The sequence below is a fragment of the Typopeltis vanoorti genome, chromosome 9 (assembly GCF_054136105.1).
Source record: "Typopeltis vanoorti isolate ZY-2024b chromosome 9, IOZ_Tvanoo_1.0, whole genome shotgun sequence".
NCBI lineage: Eukaryota > Metazoa > Arthropoda > Arachnida > Uropygi > Thelyphonidae > Typopeltis > Typopeltis vanoorti.
Genome location: NC_143557.1, coordinates 140,983,472 through 141,009,469, shown reverse-complemented (window position 1 = coordinate 141,009,469; position 25,998 = coordinate 140,983,472). Strand labels below are relative to the sequence as shown.

At 36.9% G+C, this 25,998-nt stretch overlaps 1 protein-coding gene across 1 annotated transcript in view; it reads left to right on the top strand.

Moving 5' to 3' along the window:
• Positions 1-25,998, top strand: part of LOC150103634 (transcription initiation factor TFIID subunit 4B-like) — a 397,716-nt gene that overhangs the window by 283,434 nt on the left and 88,284 nt on the right. Inside the window, exon 14 of the mRNA XM_090398501.1 lies at positions 14,772-14,938. Coding sequence (XP_090254627.1) covers positions 14,772-14,938 — 167 coding nt within the window. The remainder of the gene's footprint in view (positions 1-14,771; positions 14,939-25,998) is intronic.

Here is a 25,998-nt window from a genome sequence, read left to right as displayed (position 1 = left end):
TCCTTAACTCAGTCGGTATAGACAAAGCCCTTTGGTCGGAAAGATCTGAATTCGATTCCTGTCCATGACATGAGGAACCTTTATCTGGTCTCTTTCGACTAAAAGTGAAAGTGAGTTAGCTAGTCTCATACAGAGATGGAGGATCTTTTCACCCAGAAACTCGGGAGTTTTCATCCCTCAGAACAGGCAAACTAACCTGTGAACACACACGGATTTAGTCATAAAATACATACTTAATCCCTCACTAGAGGGCTCGACCTGTCCTAAGGGACAGTAGAGGAACAAGGGAGGGGGATCCCATATGAATAAATAAATAAATAAATACAAGGATTACAATGGATGTGATTTTTTATTGTTATTTTTAAATTACCTTTACTATCATCCATCATTTTTTTATTTTGGTTTAAGCCAATAAGAATACAATTTGGTCGGCTAAATCCCAAATTGCCAGCCCATCCTCGTTCGTTCAGCATCCAGGTAGATACCTAACAGGATGCACCACGAGAAGATGAGGATTGGACATTAAGTCAGAAGCTCTGATCGCTATGCATTCCTATGTGGAGGTCTCCTTTCAGTGCTAAAGATTATCAAAAGTGTTCTCTGCCATGTTGGCAGGAAAAAGACCCAGAGGAAGACCAAGATATAGGTGGATTGATACACTAAAAAGTGCCTTAGAAGATAGAAATATAAGAGCTGATAATGTTGGTCTTGACAAGTGACAGACTTATTTGGAGGAAAATTGTAGATAGAAAGTTAGTAATGATGTAATTTTTATTTAGTACTATCATATCCTGTATATATCAGGAATTTGATGATGATGGTTATAAAGGTATATAGAGCCAGTCTACAGTTTTCAAACTTAATAAAGTTTATTTGTATATTATTATCATTCTTTCCATAAATTACAAAACTCCTATTTATACATGAATGACACTAAATCTGTGCAAGGTTATTTTTTTCTTGTTTTTGAGGGAAAAATCAGCAACAGTCCAGCTCAGAGTGAGAATGTGTGAAGAGGGGGGGGGGGGGTAGCATCAAACTCATCGCTCACGTATATAGGTAGACTTGTGCATGTATGTTCACTCATAGTTTACATCCTCTCCTCCTCATTCTTTTGCATCTTTTTTAACTCATATTTATATGCACTGCTTGGAAAGAAGTCAACGGATGTCTCCATGGGCAAAGTGCATCATGCCATGTAACAAGTTGTGTTTGTAGCCAGTATAAATTGGAGGAATATGGTGCTCTGAAGTCAATGCCACTGTGTCTGGGTGAAATGACTGCTTGAAGGGAACTGATGGAGTTTTAAAGAGACGTTGCAATAGGATGCCATGTTGCAGGCCTATCTGTTCAGCAAATTGTTCACGAATTGGGCCATCCCAATCAACAATGATAATACCATACTGATATGGAAGCACACAGGGAGTTGACTGCAAGTGCTACCTGCAGTGGACGACCACACTTACCGAATGACTGTGGGGTGCTACAAAGGATGGAAAAACTGCCATTCGTCGCATGTCACATTGAATGCAGACACATTGAATTCCTGGCATTTACTGGAACTCAAATCTGCACAAAAAATGTTCAGAACCAAGGCTCACAACATTAGTTTCCATGGTAGGATCACAATTTCTGGACATGCATGCCCCCACGTTAGCGAAACCAACATGCAGCATGTAAAGTGGGACATGGAACCTTGAAAAGCTGTGTTATGGAGTGACGAATCATGCTATACCCTCTACTGAGCAAATGAACCAGAGTGGCAGATGTCCGGTGAAAGTCTCTTACGAGTGTTCATATCCCCAACTATGAAATTCAGAGGTAGCGGCGTGGTTCTGTTTTTCCTAGTTTTGGCCTTGGATCTCTGTTTGTGGTGCCACAAATATTGAACATCAAGAGGTATCTGAACATTCTGGACAATGCGATGGTTCCTACTTTGTAGTGTTTGTACAGAACTGACCACTGTCTCTTTCATTAAGACAATGCACTGTGTCATAAGTCTGCTGCTGTAAGTGCATGGTTTCTGGACATGAACATCACTTCACTTGACTGGCATCTACAGATCTCAACCCTACTGAACATCTGTGGAATGAACTGGAGCATCAGATGATGTCAAGGGACATTCACTCCATAACAGTCCAGGACCTCATTACGTGTATACAGGAAGAATGGACCAAAATTCCTATTGATTGTATCATATGCTTGTGGAAAGTATTCCCTGTAGGATTGCTGCAGTCATTGCAGCAAATGGAGGTTCTACATCTTATTAAGGTGGGCACGTGGCTGTTTGTTCCTCGCTATGGTGTCCGTTGACTTCTTTCCAACCAGTGTATAATAGTAATTCCCCACTTTATGATGATCTGCTAATACAGCAGTTTCAGCGACATGATGCTGCCATAATCAATCATTGCACAGTTTCATGGACTTCGTTTATGACTTGTTGCTTACTCCCCATTGTTGTTAATAATGACAAATAAAACTCAGAGGAAGGATACTGTTCCTTCCAGTGAAACAAAGGCTCAAACCTATTGCATACGTATTTATTGACAGTGGTATATTGAACACAGTAATAGGTAGAATGTTTAGCATGTACCATCCAAACTTAAATTGGAAAACAACTGCCTCTCTTCTAAGATATGGGAAAGTCTTATTTTAAACACACATGCACATATTTTATTTTTATTTTTAAATAGCTAATGTCATCAATATTACAATATTTCCTTAGTTAAACCATTGTGTTGTTTTATGCATAACATCATGCGGCTCTTACTTTTTCATTATAATAGATTTAGTTTAATCCTTTATCCCAGTGAGAGCAAACAAAGTTTGCGCCTGAAAATATCTTCAGGACTAAATATAGTGTTGTACTATCTTATCCAGTAAGTAGTGCAACACCAAGGCAACTCGTGGCAAAGGTGGAGCAAGCTACCAGGCACTTCTAACCCAGTATCTCCCATAATGCAAAACACATTTCCTATGTGGATATGTATACTGTTATGCATTAAAGGGATTGGCCATCTACCCAGACTAGTTTCGACCTTTATTGAGGTCTCTTCAGTGGGAGCCAGGCCCAGAGCTGGAGATACCAGGCAGAAGCAGTAGCAAGTCATCTGTGCCTATGGGAGTTGCCAAAAGGTTTATCACCTTTTTTAAAAATTACTCTGGATTTAGAGAAAGATGTTGAAAATTTATTTTTCACTAGGTTAGACTATAATAGATTTAGTTTAATCCTTTATCCCAGTGAGAGCAAACAAAGTTTGCGCCTGAAAATATCTTCAGGACTAAATATAGTGTTGTACTATCTTATCCAGTAAGTAGTGCAACACCAAGGCAACTCGTGGCAAAGGTGGAGCAAGCTACCAGGCACTTCTAACCCAGTATCTCCCATAATGCAAAACACATTTCCTATGTGGATATGTATACTGTTATGCATTAAAGGGATTGGCCATCTACCCAGACTAGTTTCGACCTTTATTGAGGTCTCTTCAGTGGGAGCCAGGCCCAGAGCTGGAGATACCAGGCAGAAGCAGTAGCAAGTCATCTGTGCCTATGGGAGTTGCCAAAAGGTTTATCACCTTTTTTAAAAATTACTCTGGATTTAGAGAAAGATGTTGAAAATTTATTTATCACTAGGTTAGACTATAATAGATTTAGTTTAATCCTTTATCCCAGTGAGAGCAAACAAAGTTTGCGCCTGAAAATATCTTCAGGACTAAATATAGTGTTGTACTATCTTATCCAGTAAGTAGTGCAACACCTGAAGATATTTTCAGGCGCAAACTTTGTTTGCTCTCACTGGGATAAAGGATTAAACTAAATCTATTATAGTCTAACCTAGTGATAAATAAATTTTCAACATCTTTCTCTAAATCCAGAGTAATTTTTAAAAAAGGTGATAAACCTTTTGGCAACTCCCATAGGCACAGATGACTTGCTACTGCTTCTGCCTGGTATCTCCAGCTCTGGGCCTGGCTCCCACTGAAGAGACCTCAATAAAGGTCGAAACTAGTCTGGGTAGATGGCCAATCCCTTTAATGCATAACAGTATACATATCCACATAGGAAATGTGTTTTGCATTATGGGAGATACTGGGTTAGAAGTGCCTGGTAGCTTGCTCCACCTTTGCCACGAGTTGCCTTGGTGTTGCACTACTTACTGGATAAGATAGTACAACACTATATTTAGTCCTGAAGATATTTTCAGGCGCAAACTTTGTTTGCTCTCACTGGGATAAAGGATTAAACTAAATCTATTATAGTCTAACCTAGTGATAAATAAATTTTCAACATCTTACTTTTTCAAATCAATCTATTGTGTACATTCTACTTTGTAATTAACTATTATTACCACTGATGATGGTATGATGGCCTGTAACATTCAGGCTGAAATGTATGGTCTTAAGTAAATAGTATTACTTATCTCTTGTGTTTATTTGTGTAATTCTAGTAGGTACAAATGACTTAACTAGTGATAAGTGAGAGTGAAGAGAGATAAAGTGAAAATCATAAATATATTACCTAGATCATCCTAAGAAGCTTAGGACATCAGTACAGTTATTTCAAACAATACTAAGAATAACATACAGTTAGGGCACATGCTTACAATGGAATCCCACTATGCATGCAGTAGCGTGTTATAGAATTAAATTAAAATAAAATAACATACATACATAAATTTATTTTACACAATTAAGTATGACAATTTCCCAGGCTTTAGGAATTGTAAGAACATCACGGTTTAAGTTGGGTCTGTGATGTAAGACTTCAGCACTTTCTTTATATAAATGCTCATGTTTATATAAGGATCTATGTAGATCTATAAAGAAAGTGCTGAAGCCCTACGTCACAGACCCAACTTAAACCGTAATGACATTCCTACTATCCCTAAAGTCTGGGAAATTGTCATCCTCAATTGTGTAAAATAAATTTATGTATTTTATTTTAATTTAATTCTATAACACGCTACTGCACGCATAGTGGGATTCAATTGTAAGCATGTGCCCTAACTGTATGTTATTCCTAGTATTGTTTGAAATAACTGTACTGATGATGTCCTAAGATACTTAGGACGAAATATTTACTTATTAAAAATAATTTAATTACTGTAATTATGTGTGTGTTTAGTTATGAATACTCCACAGGTTTTACTATATAATATTACCTAGATATGATAGAAATGAATTAAGAAGGGCTTTGATGGCAAACAATTTGATGCATAGACTATGTAAAAGGAATGGATGTGAGCTTTTGGATGTGTGGGCCAAGTTTGAGGGAAGAATGGATTTGTATCAGAGGTAAAGCATTCCATTGGAATGCATTTCTTGAGAAATTATTGTTATGAGACCTAACAAAATCAGTGGAACTAGCTTTAGGGGGGGGTGAATGATGAATCTGTGTGTAAGAGTGATAATGTTATGTAACTGTGTTAATGATGGGAATGTGCATTTTCATGGAAATGATTATGAGGAGAGAATGATTTTGTGTTCATCTGGTTCAGACAAACATAAAATTGTTTGATCTTATCAAGCATGTGCAATGATGTCTGCATATGTAAGACAGTAGATAAGAACAGATATCTGCAAGTCTAACTCTGTCATACAGGTAACTTATGGCGGCAGTACACAAATGCTAGGAGTATCAGAAACAAAGGGGTAGAGTTAGTTGTTTTGTTGAATATGTTAGATCCTCAGATTGTAAGCATTAATGAGACCTGGCATTGAGAGGCAGACATACTAACTAATGTTGAGTGTAAAATGTACAGTATTTTTTAGGAAAGGATAGACAAAATAGGAGAGGAGCTGTTAATGATATTGGTTGATTCAAATCCATTTAGAGGTGTGATGGATCACTTAACTGTCCGTGGCAAATAATCAAGAGGAGGTTTCACGTCACCTTTAAGGAATGAAGAGAACTGACTCGGACTTCGACCTAATGTCCAATCCCCTGCCTTCATGTGGTATTCCCACTTACTAGTTATCCACTGGGAACAAGGATGGGCTGGTAATTTGGGACTTAACCAACCAAATTATACTTTCTATTGGCTTAAAACACAAATATATATATATACACTGATACAACATGATGACATTTTATGCTGGGTAGAGCATTGCTCAGTTAAACATGGCGGCTGTAACTTTTGTCAGGGAACCAGGACAAACAGTGAAAAATCAGCTATTGGAACAATTCCAACTCACATCTAGAAGAACAAATCCAACATCAGAACTGAATATATCAACCATCAATATATCATCATCATCATCATCATCAAATTCCTGCCATGTATCCTCAAGAGGTGTACAGGATATGATAGTACTACACGAAAAATTTACATCATTACTAACTTCCTATCTACAATTTTCCTCCAAATCAGTCTGTTACTTGTCAAGACTCCAACATTATCAGATATATTTCTATCATCTAAGGCACTTTGTACTGTATCAATCCACCTATATCTTGGTCTTCCTCTGGGTCGTTTTCCTGCCAACCTGGCAGAGAACACTTGTTTTGCTAATCTTTCCTCGCCCATTCTGTTTAAGTGACCATACCACCTGAGATTAACTCTGCTAATGTATTCCTGGATGCTGACATTGTCAAGTTCTTTCCTAATATCCTCGTTTTTAATATGATATTGCCATTGATGCCATCTGTTCATGCCTCTAATCTTTCTCAGGACTCTCATATCTGCAGTCTCTAGTCTTTGGTCAAGTGTTTTACTTCTTGCCCAGCTCTCAGATCCATAAGTTACAACTGGTTTGAACACCGTCTTCTATACAGTTAATTTAGTGTTCCGACTAATTTCTCTCTTATTCCATATGAATTTATTCAATAGACAACAGAACCAGCTTTGCTGATTCTGTTGTCTATTTCTATATTTAATTTACCATCTTCAGTAAAAATCGTGCCTAAGTAGCTGAAATGTTTTACTTGTTCCACAGGTTCTCCATTCACAACACAGTTGACATTTTCAATGATTCTGTCTATTTTCATTGTTTTTGTCTTTTTATTGCTGACCTTCTTATCATTTCACTTCACACTTAAGGGATGCTTAAGGGTCAAAGCTGTATAACTGAGAGGAGACCTCCAATGTCATAGCCTTTAAAGGAATGTGGAGAACCAACCAGGGCTTCTGACCTAATGTTCAATCCTCACCTTCTCGTGGTGCACCCTATTGGGTATCTACGTGGATACTGAACGAATGAGAATGGGCTGGCAATTTGGGATTTGGCCAACCAAATTGTATTCTTATTGGTTAAACCAAAATAAAAAATAAATAAAAATAATAAAAAAACTATCAATATAAAGAGTATTAATTGAAAGGAAATCAAACTTGTAGAAGAATTGGGAAGTATCAACTGCATATAATTGGCATTACTGAGACAAAGAAGATAAAAGCAGATAAAATCATACTAAATAATTAGTATAGCATTCAGGCAATAACAATTAAGGAAAGCAAGGAATAGTGATAGTGTTATGTCCTCATTTTCCTTATATTTCTTCTTACTCGGCTCATATAATTTACTTCGTGTCTATATCGTTATTGATGTTATAAATTCTTACTTTATATCAGAATCTAAGGTATGCCTCACTAACTCATAAATTTATGCAGTCTCAACATTTATTTTGGGCCGTTAACAACTTTAAGGATATTACACGTGGGTAGAAGACAAAGAAATTCCCAATGGACAATGGGAGTTCCTTTGTTTCCTTGCTGGTTCTATCTTGGGATTCAGGGAAAATTTCTATTATACTGTGCCACCCTGAATCCTAGATTTTTGAACAAAGAAAAATCAAAGAACCAGAACTAAGCATAGCACACTATCTTTAATTTCTTAAACTATATGAAGGAGTTCAAACCTCATCTATCCCTAACTTAGTTTGCAGTCATAGCCTCCCCTATAAATTACCTCCCACCGTGGTTCTATTATTTGTGAGCGGTGCAATAGAAAATAAAATGAGGCAAGTCAACTATTGAGTCTAAAGGAAACATTTAATTACACTCTAGTCAGATTACATATCATGAATAAACTTTGGTACATGCTTGCTTCAATATCAATCTCAATGAAAAACATAATTATCTATCCCTTCTTACTCTCTCTTAGCAAGTATAAGTATCAGTTCAGTTAAAACATTCTATCCAAGTTAAATCATGAGCTTAAACTCCACAATGCTAAAGGTTGTTCATTCATTGACATTAAATTTAATCCTAATTTCTTCATTCATGTCTCAGAGTTACACTGCCCTCTTAAACTATATCTCTAAAGTCCTTGCATAAAATTCACAACCTTCTAAACTTAATGTCCAACTAATAATTACAGTCATTCTTCTTCTATACATTCACTAAACAGATTAAAGTTTCTACTTTACCAATTGCTGGGGAACTATTAGAACATCACACATATCACGATATAACATCACTTCCAGGTCCACCTTCTGTTCTTCTTGGTCTGCATTACCCCACTGAATGTCAGTCCAGACTGGATATATCTCCGGCGACGAAGACAGGTGCTCGCCATTCATTGGTCATCTGGATCGGCAAAGCTTAGCTGTCTCTGCGGTAATCAGGAACTCAGCTCCGCTGGGCAACTCCTTAGCTGGCGATTTCCCAAGGACTCCTCGGCATTCTCCCACAATCTCTGCTTCGACGATCCTTCGAAGGAACGGGGACGAACATCACCAAGCGAAGAGGATGAGAAAAAAGGCCCTGAGCTGGTGCTGCTTCACTTTTTAAATCCTGCGCCCAACATTTCCTTACTACGTCATTAAATTTCTCCCTCTTTGCTCATATCATCTTACATCTGCCAACACCTAGCACCATAATCTCCCCTATCATGCTCTTCGGTGATGGTGGGTGGGGGACTGCATGCTCTCCTTCCACCGTGTACTTGGCATACTTGTTTTGCTCCTGGCTATTGGTACTTAATTACGTAAATGGAAAAGTTGGACTTATATAAAGAGGAAAAAAATTGTGCTTATATGCCTTCTCCCAGCAATATATTAGTATTTATACAAATTTAGCAAAGTTTAAACAATGGACTATTTATAGTAAATGCATTACAACACGATGTGTAGACAAATATATTCTTAATTATTAATGTTTTTGGTAATCTACAAGTAACTTTTTCCATCTGATGTATTAGTATATGCCAAAATGTAAGATGCATGTTAAGTTCTAAAGAAAATATAAATTAATAGAGTTTCAGTTTCATTCAGAACTTAACAATAGCATTCAATAGCAAACATGAAGATAACCTTCTTGATTGGAAGGCAGTTACAAGTAGAGGTATGTGAGCAAACTTCAGAATGGGGAAATGGACAATGAAACTTATCTGTGCCTATGATTCCACAGAAGGTTTTTCAAGGAAGAAGTGGAGAAATTTTTTAGTCATTAGAGCAGATTGCTGACATAAAGAAAATGGAAGTTGTCCTTATTAGAGATCTATACAACAGAATAGGAAATTAATCTTGCCAGGCATATAGAAACAATTTGGGAAAATTTGGTGAAAAGTGCAAAGCTAATAATAATGATAAGTACAGTAGCGAATAAATTAATCTGAACAAGCTGAATTCTTGTCAGAGTTTTGGTTTGGTTTGGAATGGTACCTTTTCTCCTGACAGTAAAGGAAAATGTGGGAAATAAAGGAAAACTACACTTACTCAAGATTGTTTACTACTTAGGAAAAGCAAAATGAATCCAAGGTTATCTGCTGTAGACAAATAGAGACTTGGTAGCTAGTGGTATTAATGTTTCTGATAGGACAGTCCATCGAAGATTGTTGGAAGTAGAGAGGACTGCTCACATGGCAAAAAAGAAACAACTCTTGATGAAGGCTATGAAGAAAGAGGAGCTCCAGTGGGCAAAAGTGTACAGTGAGTGGACTGTTGAGAAGTGAAAGAAGGTCATATTCTCAGATGAGAGCAATTTCTTTGTCCAAGGAGAGCAGGTCCCCTATGTTTGCAATTCAGCCAATGAGAATACTTCTCTTGCCCACCTTCAACAAGCTCCTGAATACCCAGCTAAAAAGATGTTCTGGGTTGTTTTATATGCGACAGTTCAGGATCACTTGTGCCTATTAATTGTATGATGAAAAGTGACCAATACATAAAAATATTGGAGAAAAGAGTGGTGCCACAGATCCAGAAAGACAAATAACTCATCTTCCAACAGGATCTCACTCCATGCCACAATTCAAAAACAGTGAAAGAGTTCCTCAAAAATCACAACATCCAATTGCTTCAGTGGCCAGGTAACTTTCTTGGCGTTAACCCAATAGAAAATTTGTGGACCATAGTGAAAAAAGAGACTTAGAAAATTAAATTGTGATACAAAAGATAACTTAATACAATTCATTATGAAAGTATGGTTTTGAGATGCAGAAATAAGAAAAATGTGTTCTATGTTAATCAAGTCCATGCCTAAGCAAATTAATGAACTGACTAGGAACAGGAGGAAGATATATAAATTATTAAGTAAAGTTGGAGAAAATTTTTGTACATATTTTCTTGCAAAATTAAAATTTTTCTTTAAAATGTGAGGTTTTTTTTTTTGTCAGGATCAGTTTTTTTCACTTTGTGACAAATAGTTGAGGAATCATAGGAATATGACAAGAATCTGTACATCAGTTTGGTAGATTTCGAAAAGATCTACTATAAGGTACCTAGAGAAAAGCTTTTCACATTACTAATATGAGGTAAATGGAACATTATACAAAACAATTCATAGTCTATATTTTAAGTTGTAAAATCAAGATAAGACAAGAATGCACTTTATCTCCACTCTTATTCATCATCTATATGGATCGCATTATGAAAGAAAGTTTCATTTAACCTGATATTAGAATCAGAGATATCAAACTTGTAGTGTAATACCACCACTTTGCTTATTAGAAGCTTGAAGTGACCAAAAACCATGTTCAGACACCAGAGCCAAGGCCTAGGTTTAATTTTTCCTCAGTTCTTTCAGTGTGTAATATGAGTAGTTTTCAGAGTTACCTCATGAAGAAATGCAACATTTCCTCTTTCCAGAGATTTAACTTTAAAATTGTTATTCTGCAGGTAAGCCACTAGGTAGAATACTGGGCAAAACTTAATGGTAATACTTTAGTGTACTACTTCCAGGCCAGCTAGTGATGAGAGACACTGCCAATGCCATGATTTACAGAAGTTCGATAATATTCTCCATGTATATTGTTACTATAGAATGTATGCCTAATAAATTCAATTGAAATTAAACAATGATCAAGAAAAGTAAGAAGAAATAGATTACATGTTGAAAAGACAAACCTCTCCTAGCTTTCCAGATTCGCTTCACAAATGTAAGTTTAGTTTCATCTTAGTTCCATCCTCAGCGATGTTCATTTCCATCTCCACTCTGCAAAACTACGTATGCATTTCTTAACAGAAATTCATATTTCAACTTCTTCAAGTACTGCTCTCATTTCAGTTTCCCCTTTGCTCCCTCAAAGGTGATATTTTATGCATGTTTGCTCTGATATACCATATCAGAGTTTCTAGAACCTTTTCTTGTAATCTTCTTTGGTAACAAAATCTTTCTCTGCTCCACGTTAACAAATTAATTTATGGTCTCTGTTGTTTACATAATACCACTGGGTATTCTGAAATTTTTTAATTTTCTATTTTATCTGTACAGCTGTTTCTCCAGTTGGAGAAATTCAAGCTAGAGATGTTGAAATATTTTTAGATATAAATAGCTCTAAATAGTTAGACATCTCTACAATATGTCTTTCAACATCTCTAAATACCTAGAGATGTTGAAACATTTGCTGTGAGCAGTGAACTTGCAGAAATTATTATTATTATTATTTGACACCTTCAGGGAGTCCAAAGGCTCATCGAGAGAGAGCACCTTTGTTTTCCATGCATACCAGAATGCTAGATAACATTCACTTTCCAAACTGTATATCCTCCTCACTTGTGACCCTTCCAAGTATATTGTGGATATTATTAGTCCTCATCTTATCTAGTGGTCTCAGAATGCAATAGCCCATAGCAGAATTCGGCTGTATGCCATAATCTCCAAAAACACATGATGAACAGCACAGTCTTGTTGTCCAAAATAATAACAAGGGGAAAGGGTTGGATTTATAGTTGTTTAATAGAAACGTGTGTTAGACATACTATGTTTTTTGAATAAAGGCTTTGCACGTGTAAGAGAAAACTGAATATAATTTATTACTCCTATATATTATGCTCAATATGTCATGAACTTCTTTCAATTTATCTGTCCAAAGACAGAAAAACTAGTAACAACATTTAAAGTCTGAATACAAAAACTAGTCTATATGCATATAATATCAGGTGTCTCAGTCAGTCAGTCACAACTGTCCAGTAGGAGGAAACACTATTAGAGTTCAGATAAATGGGAATAGATGCATAATTAATTAATTTAAATATAATAAATAAATAAAAATATAAAAAATTATAAAGATTTAACAGCATTCACTTCCCAAAACTTAGAAATAGGCATACAGTCTGTCCTATTAGGATTAGGGCGGTGGCATAGGGCTTCATACAATTCAAAAAATAAACAAATTTGAACCTACTGCAGTGTAGCATCTTGGTATGGTTCCAGTAAACTCTTTGTGTAGTGTTGATGATGAGAGAAGCAAGGCCTGAACCTTCAGAATCCAAAAATTTTATATTATCTTGATGTTTTTGTTTTTAGTAGTAGTAGTAGCAGAACAGCCAGTCTGTCCAAAGTAGCAAAAGATAACAAATATCAAGGATCCTTCACAGTATAATTTGTACACTACCTTCAAACCTGCCAATAAGTTGTCATCTTTCTTACCACCTATCAAAGATACATTATCATCTTTATCCTTGTCTGGTGTTTATCAATTATATCTGCAAAGAGTCCTTGTTATTTGTTCAGATAGTCCTTTAAAGTAGGGTATGCTGATCCTTTTAACATTAGATTGCAATCTGGAAGAAAGATGATAATTATCAAATACTTTCTGTATCAGGGTCTCACAGTATCCATTAAATAATAGAGTAAGTTTTATTTTATTTAATTCTTATAATATAAGAGACTCAGAAGAACTAATTTTGTGTGCTCGGGCATACAAGGCTTTTGATAATGCCTATTTTTTGTGAAGGATGATGATGTGAAGATGTGTGGATATATCTCCCTTTTCTATTTACAGAAAGGATGCTTTCTGTAACAAGGGGAAAGGTTCTGTAAATAGAAAATTCAATATTACCAACTGAGTTGCAATGTATTAAAGTATCCAAAAAGGGAAGATTGCTGTTGGAGTCACATTCAATAGTGAACTTGATATTGAGTATATAAGGAGTTAGTTTTATCCAGAAACTGAAGTAGTTTCTGCTTAATATTGAATTTTCTGTTTACAGGAATCCATTCTTTACAGGCAGATATATCCATGCATCTTCACCTCATCATCCTTCACATAAAATACCTTAAAGGAATGTCTGAACAAATAGCAAGGATCCTTTGCAGATATAATTTGTACACTACCTTCAAACCTGCTTATAAGTTGTCATCTTTCTTACCACCTATCAAAGATATATTATAATTTTTATCCTTGCCTGGTGTTTATCAAATACCCTGTTCTTGTCATCTTTGCTACTTTGGACAGACTGACCATTTTGCTACTATTAGAATCAAAGAACATCAAGATTATATAAGATTTTTGGGATTCTAAAGGTTCATTGCCTTGCATCTCATGCCATCGACACTAGATACAGACTTCACTGGAACTGTACCAAGATGTACACTAGAGTAGGTTCAAATTGGATCATCTATTTTTTGAATCATGTGAAGTCCTGTGCCACCATCCTATTCTTAATCGGACAGACTGTATGCCTATTTCTAAGTTTTGGGAAGTGAATGCTGTTAATTCTTTATAATTTTTTTATATTTTTATTTATTTATTATTTTTAAATTAATTAATTATGCATCTATTCCCACTTTTCTGAACTCTAATTGTGTTTCCTCCTACTGGACAGCTGCATCTGAGACACATGATATTATATACATGTATGATTCATTCTTTTATTCAGAATTTAAATGTTGTTACCAGTTTTTCTGTCTTTTCCCTGAAAGAAACTCAGTGATATATTGAGCAAAATATATGGAAGTAATAAATTATATTTAGTCTTTTCTTACATGTGCGAAGCCATATTCAAAATATAGTAGGCTGGATTTATAGATACAATTCTAAAACCTGACAGTAGTCCTGTCAGGAAAAGCAGTTTATTAACTGCTAATAATGAATATTATTTCATGTTATTTTAGATAAATTATTGAGTGTGTGTTTACATATGACTCCAGTAATATTAAAATCTAGAAACATCACATCTTACATCATACTCCATGCCAGTTTCCCATTCCAGCAATGGGAAAAAATAAGACTCTTAATTGTATTCAGTGAGAATTCCTCTGCTGTTTCATTTTACTACTTAGATGACCCTTCCATAGTACAGTCACTAGGACAATGTAATATTTTCCCTCTAGTTAGAAATAATTAGATTTGAATCTTTCCTAGGATATGAGGGATCTTTATTAGTGCTTTTCAGTGAAGATAAGTGAAGCAGTCTCCTACAGCAGTGGTAGGGTTTTTCATTCTTCACAACAGGAAAACCATGAACAGGAAACATGCTATTAACAGGTATAAGGTACTATCCTCATATCCTTAATAGATTCAGCCATGATTCTGAACAAACCAAACTAATTAGATCATGCTAGTTATAAAACTCTGTATAAATTCTACCAAATTATTTTATCTGTATAATAGGGATGATGATGACATCAATGATGTAGCAGCAATGGGTGGTGTTAACCTTGCAGAGGAGAGCCAGAGGATACTTGCAACAAATGCAGATATTGTTGGGACACAAATAAGGTCTTGTAGGGACGAAAACTTTTTCACATTGGCATTACAGAGGCGAATTAATGCAATAGGTAATTAAATTATACTCTCTTTTAAATTAAATTATACTATTCTGTTATATCTTGTTTTAAATACACAGAAAAAAATTGCATAACTGTTACAGCATATTTATCATGACTATTCTTCATAATCTCTATAATTTCATTGTGATGACAAAAATGTCTTTTTTATACCATTATGATAATTTTTTTAGTATATGCAATTTTTTATGTAATTCCCACACACGAATGGTTATAAGCTTATAATACATTACATCGTAAGTTGATTAAGGAATTTTTTCTTTTTTTTTTTTTATTAATTATATAATATATATTAGCAATTTGAGATTTAGCCAACCAAATTGTATTCTTATTGGTTAAACCAAAATAAAAAATGATGGTACAACATGACAAAATTTCGTGCCGGCTGGGGTGTCGCCTGGTTAAACAAGGCCCCCGTTGCTTTCGCCAGGGAACCAGTGTGAACAGCGAAAAGTCAGCTACTGGAACAAATCTGAAAACACACCCCAACTCAACATCATCAGAGTTAAAGATCAGTACTATCAACATAAAAAGCCTGAATGGCAGAGAAATGGAGCTAGCTGAGGAATTAGATAAATACGAGATCGACATAATAGGGGTGACTGAAACAAAAAAGACAAAAACTGGTGAGATCTTTCCGAGCAATAAATACAAAAGGTTATATTCAGGCAATGACAATAAAGGAAAAGAAGTTGTAGCCATCGTATTCTACACAAAATACGAGGCTAATCTTCTTGAATGGCAGTCAGTCTCAAGTAGAGTAATGTGGGCAAATATGAGAATGGGGAACTGGACAATGAGACTTGTGCCTATGGTCCCACAGAAGGTTCTAATAAGGTAGAAGTGGAGGAATTTTTTGATGCTTTAGAAAAAGCAACTGACACAATGAAAAAGGAAAAGTTGGTCCTTGTTGGGGATCTAAATAGCACATTAGGAAATGATTGTGAGACATACAAAGATATTTTGGGAAAATTTGGAGAAAAGAGCAAAGCTAATAATAATGGCAAATATCTGTTGGATTTCTGCTCGGGACATGGACTGATTATTACTAACACCATGTTCCAACATAAACATGTGCACAAATTCACATGGAGTGAAGAGGCAAGGAATAAGAAAAGTCTCATTGACTATGTTATTGTTGATAGTGATGTTTTCTCCCTGGTGCAGGATACCAGAGTGTACAGAGGATTTGAAATTGGAAGTGATCACTATTTAGTCTTGAGCAGGATAAAGTTGAATTTCATATTGAAAAGAATAACATGTATGAAAGTTTTAAAGCGAATAAAAGTTGAGCAATTCTCAGATGTGAACTGTAGACTAAAATACACAAAGATTATTGAAGAAAAAATGAAAGAGTTTGAGAACAGGAATCAAACCTTGGAGATTCAGTGGCAAACTCTGAAGAAAACATTGATTGATTCTGCCAGAGAGGCATGTGGTGAGGTTGTCTGCAAGGATAAAAAAAAATCAGAACTCCCTGGTGGACACAGGAAGTTAAAGAGGCAGTGAAGGAAAAGAAGAAAATTTATCAAAAGTTCCTGTCAAATAAGTCAGCTTGTGCTCTTAGAGAATACAGAGACAAATGCAAGAATTCTAAACACTTTGTAAAACTAGCTAAACAAAAGTCATGGGAGGACTTTGGCAAGAACATAGAAAATAAATGTCAAGAAGGTGGCAAAATATTCTGGAGGTTATTGAAGAAGCATAGGAATGCAGGAAAGAGTGCTGTAAAAGGAGTTAGAGATGATAAAAGTGACATGAAAACGGGAGAAAAAAATATCCTTGAAGTATGGAGTAATTACTTTGAAAAACTGCTAAATGAAACAAGCAGTGATGACAGCACAGTGGTAAAAAACACTGCCCAGGCATGCAGTCAGGAATACATATCCATACTTTAAGTAGAAAAAGCAATCAAAGGCTTTTCCACATTTCAAGCCTTTGATTGCTTTTTCTACTTTCTTTTTCTACTATATTCGACCAGAAATGCTGAAGTATGGTGGTAAAAGAGTCTTACAGTGGCTGCACTGCATAGTTCAGAAAGCTTGGACAGAGGGACGAATTCCCGATGATTTGAGTAGAACTCTCATAGTACCCATATATAAAAAAGGAAATAAAACTGATTGTGTGAGAATTACAGAGGTATTTACCTACTGAGTGTTCCTGGCAAGATCTATGCAAGTATACTTGAGAAACGGTTGAGAAGAATTGTGGAAGAAAAGCTTGGTGAAGAACAAGCTGGAGTCAGGCCAAATAGAGTCTGTCAGGATCAGATCTTCACTTTACGACAAATAGTCGAGAAAGCATGGGAATATAACAAAGATCTGTATTTAAGTTTTGTAGATCTGGAAAAGGCATATGACAAGGTGCCAAGACAGAAGCTGTTCAATACGCTACAGTTATATGGTGCCAATGGGGCATTATATCAAGTAATACTGTCTCTTTATTTGAGTTGTAAGGAAGCAGGAAGATGGTTTAATGTTAAATCTGGTGTGAGACAAGGATGTACATTATCCCCTCTGCTATTCATTATCTATATGGATCACATTATGAAGGAAAGTGGTATTAAACATGATATCAAAATTCGAGATGTTAATGTCAGCTCTTTGCTTTATGCGGATGATGTTATATTTCTAAATAAATCCGTTACAAGTCTGCAAGATTCTCTGACTAAATTGAATAGCTGTTGTAAAGATATGGTATGAAGGTCAGCAATAAAAAGACAAAGACAATGAAAATAATCAGAAACATTGAAAATATCAACTGCATTGTGAATGGAGAACCTATAGAACAAGTAAAACATTTCAGCTACTTAGGCACGATTTTTACTGTAGATGGTAAATTAAATATAATAATAGACAACAGAATCAGCAAAGCTGGTATAGTGGGAAGTCAATTGAATAAATTCATATGGAATAAGAGAGAAATTAGTCGGAACACTAAATTAACTGTATAGAAGACGGTGTTCAAACCAGTGATAACTTATGGATCTGAGAGCTGGGTCAGAAGTAAAACACTTGACGAAAAACTAGGGACCGCAGATATGAGAGTCCTGAGAAAGATTATAGGGGTGAACAGATGGCATCAATGGCAATATCATATTAAAAACGAGGATATTATGAAAGAACTTGACATTGTCAGCATCCAGGAATGCGTTAGCAGAGCTAATCTCAGGTGGTATGATCACTTAAATAGAATGGGAGAGGAAAGATTAGCAAAACAAGTGTTCTCTGCCAGGTTGGCAGGAAAACGACCCAGAGGAAGACCAAGATATAGGTGGTTAGAAACGGTACAAAGTGCCTTATACGATAGAAATATAAGATCTAATAATGTTGGAGTCTTGACAAGTAACAGACTGATTTGGAGGAAAATTGTAGATAGGACGTTAGTAATGCTGTAAATTTTTCATGTAGTACTATCATATCCTGTACATCTCTCGAGGGTATACATGGCAGGAATTTGATGATGATCTTCACTAAAAATCATGCCTAAGTAGCTGAAATATTTTACTTGTTCCACAGGTTCCCCGTTCACAGTGCCATTGACATTTTCAACGATTGTACCTATTTTCATTGTCTTTGTCTTTTTATTGCTGACCTTCATATCATATTTATTACAACAGCTATTCAGTTTAGTCAGGGAATCTTGCAAACTTGTAGAGCATTTAGTTAGAAGTATAACATCATCCGCATAAAGTGAAGAGCTGACATTAACATCTCCAGTTCTGATATCATGTTTAATACCACTTTCCTTCATAATGTGATCCATATAGATCATGAATAACAGAGGGGATAATGTACATCCTTGTCTCACACCAGATTTAACATTAAACCATCTTCCTGTACTTCCTTCAATTCTAACTGCTGACTTGCAACTCAAATGAAGACTAAGTATTGCTTGATATAATGCCCCACTGACACCATATAACTGTAGTGTATTGAATAGCTTCTCTCTTGGCACCTTGACATATGGCTTTTCCAGATCAACATAACTTAAATACAAATCTTTGTTATATTCCCATGATTTCTCCACTATTTGTCGTAAAGTGAAGATTTGATCCTGACAGCCTCTATTTGGCCTAAATCCAGCTTGTCCTTCACCAAGCTTTTCTTCCACAACTCTTCTCAACCGTTTCTCAAGTATACTTGCATTAATCTTGCCAGGAACACTCATTAGGGAAATACCTCTGTAATTGTTACATTCAGTTTTATTTCCATTTTTATATATGGGCACTATGAGAGCTCTACTCCAATCATCAGGAATTTGTCCCTCTCTCCAGGCTTTTTGAACTATGCAGTGCAGCGACTGTAAGACTTTTATAACACCATACTTCTGCATTTCTGATCGAATATCATCTACTCCTGCTGCCTTTCCACATTTCAGGCCTTTGCTGGCTTTTTCTACTTCAAGTATGGATATGTATTTTTGACTGTATGTCTGCTGAGTGTTTTTTACTACTGTGCTATCACTGCTTGTTTCGTTTATCAGTTTTTCGAAGTAATTACTCCATACTTCAAGGATTATCTTTTTCTCCTGTTTTCATGTCACCATTATCATCTCTAACTCCTTTTACAGCACTCTTTCCTCCATTTCTAAGCTTCTTCAACAACCTCTAGAATATTTTGCCACCTTCTTGATATTTATTTTCTATGTTCTTGCCAAAGTCCTCCCATGACTTTTGTTTAGCTAGTTTTACACAGTGTTTAGTTTTCTTACATTTATCTCTGTGTTCTCTAAGAGCTCAAGCTGACTTATTTGCCAGGATATGCTTTCTTCTTTTCCTTCACTGCCTCTTTAACTTCCTGTGCTCACCATGGGGTTCTGATTTTTCTATCCTTATGGATAACCTCACCACATGCCTCTCTGGCAGAATCAATTAGGGTTTTCTCCAAGGTTTGGTTCTGTTCTCAAACTCTTTTATTTTAGACTTGTGTATTTTAGACTACAGTTCACATCAGAGAACTGCTTAACTTTTATTCGCTTAAAAAATCTTACATGTTATTCATTTCAGTATGAAATTCAGTTTTATCCTGCTCGAGACTAAATAGTGATCACTTCCAATTTCAAATCCTCTGTACATACACTCTGGTGTGCTGCACCAGGGAGAAAATATCACTATCAACAATAACATAGTCAATGAGACTTTTCTTATTCCTTGCCTCTTCACTCCATGTGAATTTGTGCACATGTTTATGTTGGAACATGGTGTTAGTAATAATCAGTCCATGTCCCGAGCAGAAATCCAACAGATATTTGCCATTATTATTAGCTTTGCTCTTTTCTCCAAATTTTTCCAAAATATTTTTATATGTCTCACAATCATTTCCTAGTGTGCTATTTAGATCCCCAACAAGGACCAACTTTTCCTTTTTCATTGTGTCAGTTGCTTTTTCTAAAGCATCAAAAAATTCCTCCACTTCTACTTAGTAGCACCTTCTGTGGGACCATAGGCACAAATAAATCTCATTGTCCAGTTCCCCATTCTCATGTTTGTCCACATTACTCTACTTAAGACTGACTGCCATTCAAGAAGATTAGCCTCGTATTTTGTGTTGAATACTATGGCTACACCTTCTTTTCTCTTGATTGTCATTGCCTGAATATAACCTTTTGTATTTATTTCTCAGAAAGATTTCACCAGTTTTTGTCTTTTTTGTTTCAGTCACCCGTATTATGTCGATCTGGTATTTATCCAATTCCTCAGCTAGCTCCATTTCTCTGCCATTCAGGCTTCTTATGTTGATAGTACCAATCTTTAACTCTGGTGATGTTGAGTTGGTGTGTGTTTTCAGATTTGTTCCAGTAACTGATTTTTCGTTGTTCACCCTGGTTCCCTGGCGAAAGCAACGGGGGCCTTGTTTAACCGGGCGACGCCCCAGCCGGCATGAAATTTTGTCATGTTGTACCATCATTTTTTATTTTGGTTTAAGCAATAAAAATACAATTTGGTCGGCTAAATCCTAAATTGCCAGCCCATCCTTATAATTCAGTATCCAGGTAGATACCCAACAGGGTGCACCACGAGAAGGTGAGGATTGGACATTAGGTCAGAAGCTGTGGTCGGTTCTCCGCATTCCTTTAAAGGCTATGTGGATCTCTCCTCTCAGTTATACAGGTTTGTCCCTTACTAATCACAGTTACTCTCCACAAAAATTTAAACTTTTCCAGAGACTTAATATTGGACTTAGATCTCCTTGACATACCAGATGAAGAGAATTACTCCAAAATGAAAGACCAGGAGATCCAGCCATGAAGAGAATACTTATATGTAGAGATGGTCACCTGCTTCCCAAGGAACATCATCCTTACATCTAACATGCCAAAACTATCTATCAAAGCAAGCTATCTCAACTGCCCAGTAAGATTCTACATCTCAAACCCCTTGTACTTCTTTAAATGTCAGAAATATGGTCATTCTAAATCTGCTTGTCATGGCTCTACCATTTGCATCCCATGTGACAGAAAATGAAGAGCAAAACACTAAACACTATTTGTGAGGGACCATCCAGCTTACTCTTGAGCATGCCAAAGTTGGAAGGATGAGAACGAGATATAAAAAATAAAAACAGTACAATGTGACAATTATCAGATGGCAAAGAGGTAATATTTGCCATCTGATAAATGTTTGGCATGTGTTGCAACCCTTGGACATCCACATGGAGGGGGGGGGGGGTCCTGGTAGTCTTGCCCTACTCTGGCCTCTGGTTTGGCAAGACAGGTGGTCCTGAATGACCCAGACAGGATCATTTGGCTAGTAGGCTTGCCTGCACGTGTGCTGCATTTTCTCCTTCCTCGGTAGGGTAGTTCTGGCATTCCATTCCTGATCACAGTCATTGTTTCATGGAGAGTTAGCATCAATAGGTGGCTCCATAGTGGGTAGGGAGCTCTGGCACTGAACCAAAAAAAAAAAAACCTCGAACATGAATTCTTCATCCTCAGTTGTTTCAGGACTCCTAACAAAGTCTCAACCCAGTAATGATACCATTGATACATCTTTCAATAACAGAAGTAAGAAACAAATGATACGATACCAGTATATAAATGTACCAGTTTTTTTAATCACATGCAACAGGTGAAAATGCAACAGGGAAAACGTTACTTTTCTTTATTCAAAAGAGTTTAGGACTGGCAGGTTCCTCCAGAAACAGTTAAGAAACTACGTTCTTGTGATGTCCTTGTAGACAGATATCAACAACAACATTCTGAAATATTACTCAGAGCAACATCAGTGGGTGGAATACCAATAACAGTTTCACCTCATAAAACACTTAATTTTTATAGAGAAGTAAACTCCGAATGGGATCTCCTTGATGTTCCTGATGAGGAGATAAGTTCCGAGCTTAAAGATTGGGGAGTGACAGGTGTGAGACATATCCTGATACATAGGGATAGTCTCCTGGTTCCAGCCAGAAAGATCATCCTTACTTTTGATACCCCTAAGTCTCCAACATCTGTAAAAGCAGGGTTTCTCAGTTGTCCTGTTGGACTGTACATCCCTAATTCACTAAGATGCTTCAAATGCCAGAAATATGGACATGCCCAAACTGCCTGTCGTAGCCTGCTACCTGTGCCCAATATGGTAGTAAAGAGCATGATAAGAAAGCTATATTTGTAAACTGTCAGGGAGATCATCCAGTATACTCTCATGCATGTCAGAAGTAGAAAGATGATAAAAACAGAACAAAATATATATCAGGTTGCAAAAAGAAAGTTAGCCATCACCACACCTGTTTTAAGATCTACTTATGCTGAGAAGGCAGCAGTTAAGAAAATGTCAGTAGCAACTCAAGCTCGTTTCTATTCCACCATACCTGAACTTTGTTATTGTGATTGCTTCTCTCTTGAGCGAAACAATTTTGCATGATTTACAGTCTCACTCCAGAAACAACTCCAAAAATAGTTCTATTCAGTGAGAACCTGCTTGTGAAAAAATTATTGCAAGGTTATACCAGACTCCCCCCCCCCCCCCCTCACACATACAAAATGGACACTTCCCAAAATCTTATGAGAAACATAAACCCAACAAGGGTAAATCATCAACCTCCTGAAAATCAGACAAGTCTATAAAGCTTCAACAATTGGAAAAATTTTCACGATGGAACTGTTGTGGGTCTCACTAGAATATCGATGATATCAAGCGGCTGCTGCAGAAACAAAAATTGTAATTGTTTCCATCTGCAAGAAACATTTAAAATACATTGAGAACCCTACCTTCTTGTATGTATGCAAGGACAGAACTGGAGATGGTCCGGCTCATGGTAGAGTAACTATTCTTCTGGGAAGTCATACTCCTTTCCATCATGTCCAGCTTGATACTTCTCTGGAAGCAGTAGTGATTCACCTATCTGTGGGATTTCTTATTACAGTATGCTCAATATATTTACCACCAGGATGCAAATTAAATGAAACGAAACTTGTTAATCTCATACTGCAACTGCCTCAGTCCGTACTCCTAATGGGTGACTTTAATGGACATAACACTCTGTAGAGTAGTGGCAGTGCAAATAAACAAAGTTGTATTATTGAGTAAATGCTTGGCAACCACAACTTCTCCCTTATTAATAATGGAATAAATAACTTCTTCCATATGTTTTTCCACTCTTATTCTGCAATTGATCTTACAATCTTTGCCCCTGCCATTTTTACTCTGCTCACGTGGGATGTCAAAGAAAACATATGAAAGTGATAATTTTCCAGTCATTAGCACTGTCTTCACAGGAACCATGTCCTCCCACACAGATCCCCATCTTGCAAAATTTAATACTGAAGCAGTCAGCCAACCCCAGATTTATTTATTTATGCTTATGGCTACATGAAACTGGTAAGTGAAAAGTATAATCACAATTTCCAGCAACAAATGATGAAAATCTTAACATATAAAAGTTCATTACATAAAAGGCACAACCAGCTTTCTAAGTCTTTCCTTTTTTTTTTTTTTTTTTATAAATAGAGTAACTTGTCATAATCAAGCCAGGGACAAGGCTGCATGTTCTTACAACATAAATGTAGCTGTATCCTAGGTTTAATTAGAGAGCAGTTGTGTCTTGTGTGAGAAAACTTGATCCATTAGAGGAGGCCCATTTCACATTTCATCATCTTCTAACATGAGGAGAAGTTCTGTTGATACCATGACGAGGACTACGAGAATAACGTCTTCGTGGTGAGACAGGACCGTGATCTTCTGTTTCCTCCATAACCACCGCCATACCAACTATAGGTCAAGGTCCAGGCTGGAAAGCCAATTCAAGGCCTCATCTGTCACTTTGTGGATGTCTAGGCCACCACCGTGAAATTGGCACCTTCGGCAGTCATACACAATATGAGTAATCGTCTGAGCGACTGGAGAACAATCACAATAAGGGTGATCTGGCAGCCCCCCATTTATGTAGAAGGTAGTCACATCTGCCCTGACTAGTTCTGATCCTGTTTATTGATGACCAAATCTTCCTAGGAAGATCAAAACCAGGCTGCGGAGTACAGGGATCTTCTACCAGGAAGCCGTTTGTTAGTAGATTGTTGGGCCAATATTCTCTCCATATGTCAGCTGAAGAGAGTTCGCCCATGGACCAGAGAGGCTTTCTAGATTTGAGGTGAAGACTAGGTGGATTTATGAGCGTCTGATGTAGGGCAGGAGTGGGTTGCTCATTGCTTTATTAAATTCCTTAATCAAGGCTTGTCTTCTCCGAATGTGTGGTGGAGCAATGTTAGATAGAACAGACAACCAGGAGAGAGGGGTGCTTCTCACTGTCCCACTAATTGTGTGCATGGTAGTTTAGCTGGGTGTCTATAATGTTAGTGTGTTTACTTCTTTCCCAGACAGGGGCACAATATTCTGTTGCAGAGAATGCGAGGGCTAGTGCAGACGACCTTAGGACTTCTACACCACAACCTCAGGTTGTTCCAGCAAGCCTTGAAATGATATTATTTCTGGTTTTAATTTTATTGAAGAGGTTGATGATGTGCCTTTTGTAGGTTAGGCTTCTGTCCAGGCTCACTCCAAGATATTTTGGGTGAGGCTCATATTCTACCATTTTTCCACAGAAAGAAAGGTTGAGTTGTTGATTCGTCTCTGCATTGTACAGGTGAAATACTGAGGACATTATTTTCGTTGGATTTGGCTTCAAGTACCACTGCTTGAAATACTCTTCCAGGGTGTTCAGGTCTGTATTCAAGGTTGATTCTAGGGTGGTAAAGGAGGTGGGTTGATGTAAGATCGCTAGGTCATCGGCGTACATATACTTGCTTGAGCTGGTATGAGGTAGATCATACACGTAGATGTTAAAAAGTATAGGGCATAACACAGAGTCCTGAGGAAGACCATTGTGAAGGAATCTGGGCCTGCTCTTTTTTCCGCCAATATGGACCCGGATCTTTCTGTTGGAGAGAATAGAATCAAAAAGTTGGAAAGATTTTTTACGCTTTATAATATTTCCTAGTTTTAGGAGGAGGCCCCTGATCCAGACAATGTCATAAGCAGATGTTAAGTCAATGAAAGTGGCTCCAGATTTAAGTTTCTTCTGGAAGCCTGCTTCAATTTGAGTTGTCAGGTCCAGGACCTGGTCACAGCAAGTTCTTCCTGGCCTGAAGCCAGCTTGTTCAGTCGGGTGTGCTCTTTCGATGAGTGGTGAAATTCTTTTAAGGAGAATTCTTTCAAAGAACTTAAAAGTGGTGCAAAGCAAGGAGATAGGTCATAGGTTTTTCATATCATTTGGATCTTTCCCTGGTTATGGCATTTATTTTGGCTTCCTGCCACATCTTTGGTAGTTTACCCGTCATGATGATTTCTAAAAAAAGGGCAGCCAGCCATGCTGACCAAGATGTTTTAGGAACTCAGGAAGTATACCATCCACTCCTGCAGCTTTGCCATTCTTGGTAAGTTTTAAGACTATTTGTACCTCTTCCCGAGATACTGAGTGTACGAGTTCAGGAAGCTCGGTTCCGTCTTCAAGATTTGTTTGGTGGAAGCTTGTATAGCAATTTTCCTGGTAGAGCTGGGATGAATCTTGGAGGTTTTCAATAAACGGTTAGCCATTTGATCAGGAGTTATCAGATTG